Source organism: Sebastes fasciatus, chromosome 12 (assembly GCF_043250625.1).
Source record: "Sebastes fasciatus isolate fSebFas1 chromosome 12, fSebFas1.pri, whole genome shotgun sequence".
In the NCBI taxonomy this organism is placed as follows: Eukaryota; Metazoa; Chordata; class Actinopteri; order Perciformes; family Sebastidae; genus Sebastes; species Sebastes fasciatus.
In genome coordinates this window covers 142,980-152,500 of record NC_133806.1, presented here as the reverse complement: position 1 = coordinate 152,500, position 9,521 = coordinate 142,980, and the positions used below count along the sequence as shown (strand labels likewise).

At 39.5% G+C, this 9,521-nt stretch overlaps 1 protein-coding gene across 8 annotated transcripts in view; it reads left to right on the top strand.

Moving 5' to 3' along the window:
• Window positions 1-9,521, top strand: part of LOC141778290 (RNA-binding motif, single-stranded-interacting protein 3-like) — a 218,490-nt gene that overhangs the window by 186,006 nt on the left and 22,963 nt on the right. For all 8 annotated transcript variants that reach the window (XM_074652467.1, XM_074652473.1, XM_074652472.1 and 5 more), the window contains one exon: window positions 8,502-8,608. In XM_074652467.1, the coding sequence (XP_074508568.1) occupies window positions 8,502-8,608 (107 nt within the window). The remainder of the gene's footprint in view (window positions 1-8,501; window positions 8,609-9,521) is intronic.

The following is a 9,521-nucleotide window of genomic DNA, read 5'->3' as shown; positions in this document are numbered from 1 at the left end:
ATCAATGTGATGATCACAGTTGCCTGGATCAAAACATTCAATGTCTTTAGCTAAAAACTCAAGCACTTCATGGCGGGGACCCTGGGGGGTCCTTTCTGCTGAAGGCAAGACTAAATTAGCATTACAATGCACTGGTGCATCACATGCTAAAGTTCTCTCTGGCTGAGAAGCAGAGGCTGAACAGCTGTCATCACCCTTGTGACAGAGTGGAAAGGAGGCTGAGCAGGCTGGAGGGAGGAGCACAGGGGAAAGTGTCATGTCTCAGTGGCTGAGAACAACATGTGGCAGGATATCTTCTTGAAGATAAACTACATGTGTCTTCACTGTCAGTCTCACAACAATAGGAAGTCAGGTAGCTGTTCACTCTTTCTCTCAGTGGAGGTTGAGGAGCTGACTTCATTCCCAAGGACTTTGAATCGGTTGTAAATCCTTCACTTCTGAGTGGAGAGGGAGTTAACCTCTCATCAAGTGAGGAGTGTGAATCGGAGTAGCTAGAATCACAGTGACTGGCAGACTGTGGTGGGGCGAGATGTTCTAATCTAAGCCCTAACACTTTTTCTTTGTGTTGACAAAGATCTAACTCTGCTGAATGCAGGTCTTCCAAGTAACGCATGGCTTTCTTATTAGCTGTCTGAACTTCATGGAGGAGATCAGCATTTTGCGTTCTTAGGCTATCTACCTCCTTTTCCAGGGCTACTTTGCTCTGAACGGCAAGACTAGTTTGCCTGTGGAAAATCAGAAGCAATCATTTTAACAATGAGTCTTTGGATACAGTCTGCGCATCACACCTGTCTGTGAGGAGCGATTCTATTTCTTTCCTGCACTCACTGAAACTCAACCTGCTGATGAGTTCAGGGCAGTCAGGGTTTAGGCTCTGTGCTAGGGAAGAAATAAAATTGGAGAAATTTGGTAGCACTTTGTGGCTCTATTTAACTCACTCAGGCTGGAATGCTTGGCAGTTACACAGCCAGGTACAAGCTCTCCATGTTAGACAGGGCCGGTGGCACGCTGTGTCATTAAAGGAACACTTAGATTAACAGCAAAATATGACAAATAGACCAGATTGCATTGAATACTTGGTATTCAAATGCTGAACCAAAATCCTTTCAAGTTTTACAGTGTAGGTCAACTTGAATTAGCAGCAAAAGCAAATCTCTCCAATAAACAATTCTAACCACAATGTACTTGTTTAAAAATACAGCTCGACTTCTACTCCTGTGGAAGACTAGTGGTGTAGAATATAAACACTTTTGGTTTGTTTAGAAGTTGAATATGAAATTTGTTTTTTACCAAAAATTATGCTGAAAATTAATACTGCACAATTATGAACACTATAACACAATACTATGCCTCACACGGGGCACCAACATGTAGGGATTTGTCAGTAACAGGTTTGGTTATTAGCAAATGAATTAATAAATAATAATAGAATTATTAATATTAATAAGAATTATCAATAAACATTAATAATAAACGGGGCACCACCCTGGAATCAGGGACCAATAACCAAAACGTTAATATAGTCTCATTATATAGGCTAAACTATCAATTTGGAATGTTGATTAATAAGTAAATTAATAACTATAACCAAAATAGATAGTAAAGGTTGAAGGATATCGGAGTTCTTGACATAGCAGAGGTTGGCATTATCCACTCTTGTACAACATTAAAGAGACCAGCATGTATATTCCACAAACATTTATTTACAAGATAATAAAGGTTTAAAACACAATATTAATCTAACTAAATAACTAAACTAAACAAACCAAACAAAGTGTGTGAGCATGTGTGTGTGTGTGTGTGAGAGAGAGAGAGAGAGAGAGAGAGAGAGAGAGAGAGAGAGAGAGAGAGGATGGCTGTCACCACATGGCCTCTTTGTTCTTCAGAACACATGTGCTCAGGAAGGACAGAGAGGGTTGATGTGGGGGTTAAGATTATCTGAAGCTGTATGTTTATGTTTAACTAATTCACAGTTTCTGTATGTGATCTTAATGTGTGTCAGATAATGCAGTGGGTTAGAAAAGATGGTTAGTTTGCATGCAAGACCTTGTCTGTGTGAAGCATAAACTAAACACATCAGATGTGGCGAAGCCAGCTACCCAAATACAAATAACTACAGATAATATCACAACAGTCAAACTCAATGAATAACATTAATCATATCAATACAAGTACATTCTAGAAATCAAAGTTGAACATTCTTGCTCAGCCATGTGCAATTGCTACTGCTAAGGTAAGCCCAGTACGTTACCAATCCATGGAAGAAAAGGGTTTGTAATTCCATGTGTTGAAGTTGTGGTTCCAAGTCAAAGATGTTGTCTTTGCTGTGCTCAAATCAAGTGGTGCAGATTGGAGGAAGCTGATCACTCCAATACTTATTCTCAGCAGCTTGATAGCTTGGTGCTAACTTCCTTACAATTGTTGCTTGAAGTTAGTTGGTAAAAAGGCAGGCTCTCGCGTCTTCTGCCTTAGAAGTTCCTTGTTGCTATATCTGTTTCCTAACAGGCCATAGATCAGAGCAGAGCTGCTTTGCAGAGCTGCTTTGCAGAGCTGCTTTGCAGAGCTGCTTTGCAGCTTCTGGTCTGGAGAGCAGCAGCTCACCTCCACAGGTCAGGGGAGATGAGGAGAAGGTGAAGAAAGAGCAGAAAGAGAAGGAACAAAGAGATTCCTCTGGTTTTGTCCTGGGTGAATTTCACACCTATGCCAATGGCTACTGAGCTGAGTCCCCACCAATGGCTGCATGACTCAAGGATCCTGAGAAGCGTAGTTCATTGTCTTTGCCACCAGTGTTGGTGGGTCCCTACACCCTTTACTCACTGGGTGTTAGTGTGATAACCCTAACCCTTAACTCACCGGATGTTAGTATGAGAGACACCAAGAAGTGAATTAAATCCATCCTGTCATTCTTTAGCAAGCATCTGTCACATCATTGGAACTGACATTTCTAGATTACTTTTATTTTGCTCTCTTAAGCCCGGGCCACACAGCGCGCATCATGCTCGCGTGACGGCAACGTCGCGTGTTGTTTTTTATTTCGGCGTCCATGTTAACAGGTTAGAGTGGACACACTGCCCGCATGAGACGCACGTCAGACGCACGTCAGACGTGCGTCTATTTTATAGAATAGAAGGCTCGCCTATTTTTCATGCTTGCCGCTTACCTCTCGGCTGCGTCTCCCAGCAGCAACAGACAGTGAAGGTGATCTATTGACAGTATATGAGCAAGATTACTACAGTTTCCTTGTCTAGACATCTGTAGAATATGTCACTGACCATCAATATTTTACACTTCCTATCTAGATTTCAAAATAAAAGTCCTCTAGCGTTTTTAGTGCACAGAATCATTCATTCATTAACACAATGCTTTTATTCTGAAATACTCTAAATAAAGCAGTTGTCTGCTTGCAGGTTTCCATCAAGTTAATATAGTACAGGCTTTTAATTATGTAAACACTGTAGTAGTCATAGCAGAAACCCTACATATGCTATACATATAATAGACTGGGTTAATAGGTTATAAGAACATCAGGTGATAGTTGGCAGTATTTTTCCGATGCGCTCTCTCTCTCGCTCTCTCTCTCTCTCTCTCTCTCTCTCTCTCTCTCTCTCTCTCAACAAACACCACGTAACTTTATTGTTCTTTCTTTTAGAGGTGTTATTTAATTTTTTTAAAGATATTTAATAATAATTTTCGTTTTCTAAAGGTTAACAAATAACGAAACTGTTTATTTTGCTTTGTTTTATAATAATTAAAAAAAAAACACTTTACTTATATTTATCATTCTGAAATACTTCAGGTGTTTTTCTCCATCAAGGCGCAGTTCAGCAACAAGGTGGTGAAAAGCTCCAAGTTGCCTGAGATGTCGGAACATCAGCATTTATAATGTAAATTGCTGTCCCGCCCCAGATGTAAATTAAGTCGTTTTCGATAAAAGCCGCAACCTGGAATGCTGTAGAACAGGAACCCGAAACCCCCTGGAAATGTTGTTTAAAACTGTGCCAGTCAAAGTGAAGAGGGATTGCTGTAGGCTCTCTCTTACTACTAATGTATTTATTTATTTTTTTGTATTAATATATAGCCCACAGAAATCCCTCTTCACTGTCAATGAAGAGGGATTTATATATATATATATATATATATATATATATAGCCCATAGAAATCCCTCCTCATTGTCAGTGAAGAGGGATTTATATATATATAAATCCCTCTTCACTGACAGAAAAGAGGGGTTTATATGGGCTATATATTAATATTTATGTATGAATTTATTTGCTTGTTTTTAATAATATTTACAAATTACCACACAGTTCTTACCCTTTTTTGTCTTAAATAAATATAAATCACATTTATTATGAAGTTAAATGGCCATTAAAAGGCAAACTCTATGTAGAAAGAAAGGGCTGTCAGCAACAGCAAAAACACAGCTGACAGGTAGCTCCGGGACGCTCCCGAGACGTGGGTAACTCGCGTCTAGTGTGAACACCCTAGGTGGGCATGACGCGGCCACGACGTGACGCTGCCGTCACGCGAGCATGATGCGCGCTGTGTGGCCCTGGCGTTAGGATCAGCTACTTAGCATTTTTGCATCACTAATTTCCACAATAAATGGCCCCATTTTTTCACCAAAAACACAAACCTGAAGACTAGTGCATAAAAATAACCGATTCAATTCAAAACACAGAGGTATTTTTTTCATGCAAATACTGAGGACGAACACTTGTTTCAGATCAGCGGGAGCTTCTTCGGTATCTTTGTGTGGCGCTTTAGAGACGACGCAGAGAAGAAAGCGTCCTGACTATAAAGTTGACAAGTTGTCAGCCATCGACAACGTGGCTTTCTCTGTCTGTCATACCGGTAAAACAAAACAGCAACAGAACACAGAAGCTGCCTTTAAGTCTGAATCAAGTGTGTGTCCTCACGTCACATATTGTCTCATACTTATGAAGCAGCAATCATTTATCACGCAAATACACACACATCAATAAATACATTATTTACCTCTCGTATAAACCTGACCGTTTAATCTTGCCCACATTTTAGTATATTTTTAACATAATCTTATTCTAAATTGAAAATTAGAACGCACAACTATTTCATATTAAAAATAGTCCTTTTTTCATCTCTCTATTGCCCATTATTACTTATTATTATTATGTATTTTTTCAACCTAAAATCAACCCATGAAAGCTTTCACATTTGCATTACACAGACTATGTATCACTAGAGGTTTTGCCATATCTCACAAATGAACACTGATAGCCACCCCAGAAACTCAAAAACCTTACCTGAGTTTGGACCAGCGGAACAAGAGTCTGACTTTAGTTCCTGGTTCCAAAGAGTCCCAGCTCTTGGGGTATTGCTGTTATTTTCTCTCAGATTGCATTGCATGCATTTCTATTTTGCATCCTTTCATTACATCCATGCTAACATCAGTATTGCGCTACAAACAACAACAAAATGACTGTGTGAAACATTGTGTCTCAAACAGCGCTGTGCTTTTTAATGTGTTATTGGACCTCTTATCTTATCTCATTATCTTCACAATTCCTTTGATGCAATAAAAACACAAGCAGGAATGTGTTAAAGGAACAGTGTGTAACAAGTAGGGGGATCTATTGGCATAAATAGAATATAATATTAATACGTATGTTTTCTTTAGTGTATAATCACCTGAAAATAAGAATCGTTGTGTTTTTGTTAAAATTAACCGTTTATATCTACATAGCTGGAGCGGGTCCCCTCTCCATATAGTCCGCCATGTTGCACCGCTATGTTTCTACAGTAGCCCAGAACAGACAAACCAAACACTGTTAACTTTTCCTGTTTGGACCGGAGACAATGACGTTACTCGCTCCCGTCGCCGCCGCTCTCTCTCTCTTGCTTCACCACTCATTTCCCACATACACACACACACACACTAAGCCCTCTACTCTTACAACATCTGGCTCTAGAGAGGGACATTCACGTTTTCCCGTCAGCCACCCTAGCAGTCGGTACACGGAAGAAGTTGTAATCTAGACACTGCCAGATCCTACACACTGTTCCTTTAAAGGGACTTTATGGTTGATAAGGGCTATGATTTTAAAGCACATCTAAACCTCAAACAGGGCTGCTGATGAATGAAGGCCCACAGTATGTAAGTTAATAACGCTGAGAAATAAACAATGTCAACATATTATTTTCAATAGCTTCAGTGCTACCCACTTTAATATCTTCCCTCAGATAAAATGACTAATGTTTCTTATCTTCTCCATTTTGTTGTGGATCTTGATTAAAAAACATCCGTCGCCTGTAAATCTCGGCCATTTCTCGTGTTTCTTTCTTGGCCAAGCTTTTGTTTATTTGGAGGAAACTACACTGAGACATAGTGGTACACACACACAAATCACACCTACACCTACACACAGGACTGTTTATCAAATGTATATGAATATATGAATGCATGCAGCAGAGTGGCAAAAAGAGGGATGATAACAGAGGCCCAGCCGTGTGGCCTGTTATTCAGATAAAAATCAAGTTAAAACAGTATAATGACAAAGTATTCCTCAATGCAGTATAATCACACAGCTACTTACCGTTGGAGTATCCATCCAGGCCTGGGGCATTCCAAACAGCTCTCGTCTCAACCTTGAGCTCTGAATGCTTTCCTCCGCTGAGAACACCTCTTCTCATTTTTCAGTTTATTGAGATGAAGGAACATTTTTCTTGAAGTAGGCGACGTAATTGCGTTTTTTTTTTGCATTCATAATGTGTTAAATCAGTACCAGCATGATAATATCGGCTTTGCTAGTTCATATAATTCTTAAGTCTTCTAAGAACTAATTTATTTCTAAACTACACACAGTGATGAGGATTTGACTTTCTCTGCCATTTAAATAAGACGCCAGCTAATAAGATGCAGTCAGTGACTCAAACATGCCTTGGTGGACATATTAAAGGAACAAGAGAGAGGCAATGTCTAAAAGTGGGTGGCTTATTCAATTTCAGGGTCAAGGGGGTGTCTTTATAAAACTGAATCAGGACATGGACAGAACATCATTCCACTGCTGCAATCACAGTTTAGAGCTTCTCAACACAAGACGAAAGACAAGTGCTCCGTAGTGGTGCAGGAATGAGTCCTCATAGTTAACATTTTAGCACTCGTCTCGAAGTCAATGTTATTTTTGAATGAGTTTTTATGTAGAGGCCTGAAATAAGGTCTGTGGTTAAAACAAACTGAAGAGATTTTAACATAAGAAAACAAACATTCTGTGGGTCTCCCATTCACAGTCTATGGAGCAGCTCCAGACTTTATACCCTATGACAACATATGTTTGAGACTCCGTTCTCTGGTTTGTGGCTTTGAGAGAGAGAGAGTAGATCATGTTCACAAATATTGATTGAACTTTCCTAGACCATATTGGAATTTCTAATTTAGGTAGTGTTCCCCTTTTAAGTCCCATATACATTTAAATGAAGTGTGAGTTTTCATTTCATTTTCTAATTATATACATGAATTACACTAATACACTATTATAGTCCTTTTCTAACTGTATAACACATAAACTTTTCTAAACGTACATTTTGTAATTGTACACTACGTCTTTGGAAGTACACCTTTGATAACTGCATACTCAAGAGGGCAGTATTTACTTTGATCCATGGTGATTCGATATGTATGAGACTATCTGACTCTTCTCTGAGTGTCCTGGTTTATGTTAGGATAACACTTTTTATTGTGATGGTTGAGTCATGCTGTTGCTGAAGCATTCCCCAGAATTAGAAGCTATTATTCATACTTTCTTGCTTTCTAATATGCTTTTAAAATAAAATAAATTGATACAGAATAAAGCCTTTTTTTCTTTTGGATAATCCTGCCCCAATCCAGCCACTTCCTGCTGTTTCAGAAGCCTGTAGGGTGTTTGAGGGCTGCAGCCTATCAGGATGAAGTTAGAGTTTGGTGAACTTTTGTATGTGAGGTCACACTCAGCTAATCCTATTTGTAATCAAGGCTTTCTTCTTTCTCTGGTCCAGAAAAGGACCATGTTGTCTTTGGAGCAATCACAATCACGGTCTATCGCCCGGGGTCAAACTGTGTTGAGTAATTTAGCGTATTAAGTATGCCTGTTTGATTTGTCGTTGGAACCGCGCTCACCATTCTTTGATGATTAGCCCGTGGCTTTGTTTCCACGTCAAGGCTGCTTTTATCAAAGTGTGGTTGTAGGGGTTGTAGAGATGGAGCGATAACTGCTGTTGTTTAGAATCTAAACAGGGCTGGCATTAGGGCTGGCATTAGGGCTGGACGAGATACAGTGAATGGAAGAGCTGGAGTGCCTTTTTCAGGTCCAGTTGATTTATGTTATGTTTTTGTTTAAGCCACAGAATAACACCCTGTATTTAAATCTTATCTTTGAAATGTAACTTAACCTAATGCATGAAATTTCCCTTTTTCCTGCTATTAAGATGATTAATCCATCTCTGTGTTTGTCCTTGTCTCCCCTCTGTCTGACTCACTCTGCAGCCCCTGCAGAGCCGTTGCTGTGCAAGTTTGCTGACGGAGGCCAGAAGAAGAGGCAGACCCAGGTCAAATATCCCCAGAATGGCCGACCGTGGACACGGGAAGGAGAGGTGAGGCTTTATACTGTATTTAATAAATCAAATAAAGCTTGCAGAACCCATCGTAAAAGAGCCCCTTCAGCAGCCACAGCATCTTTTTCTAAAAACACACATGGAAAAGGCAAATTGTAACACAAGAACCATGTCTTTCAATCAGTTTGTTACAACATAATCCTTTTTACCCTCTGCCACTATAAAAGAAAGCAACAAAGAATTTCTCCTCAGGCAAAATTATGCCGCAGCAGACGTTTTCTAAATCTCACAGTCAGAATGAGTACACCATGTCTGCTGAGAAGATTTTAAGAGGAAATAGTAAAGTTAACAAAACCAAAAGTGGTATTATTTCAACTTAGTCACAAGTATGAGTACAGTATATCTACACCCACAAACCTCTTTTAGACCTCTTCCTACTCAGCTTTCTAGCAAAAGCACAACAGTGATCTTATCATAAGAGTGAAATCCTGTTGGATACGGTACCTCACAGAGAACATTACAGGAGGTCTAAAAGGTCATCATTTTCATAAAATATCGGGCTTATGTTCCCTTTGACATCAGTTTCTTTTTCACACTTCATAACCAAGTTTCAATAAGTTGACAGGCCCCCCTACGGGGTCATTATCAGCTTTCATTTCCAATAACATACTGTAGGCCTGAATTAGAGATGCTGCTGACAGTATGAAAGCTGGCATGTGTAAAGATTGTTAAATTTGAAATACAAGGTTTCTGCAAGACCCCAATGCCAAGTTGTTTTTCCTTTTGTTGAAACTCCCACCTCCAGTCTGTCATCTTCAGAAGAAATGAAACCTTGTGCAGCGGATTGAAAGCAGATTGACGGTTGCACAATGTGGGGAGTTCAGAAGTTGTTAGTGTCAATACCAAAGCTTTAATTTACAGAACAAGAGAAAGTGAATAATAATGTCGCCAC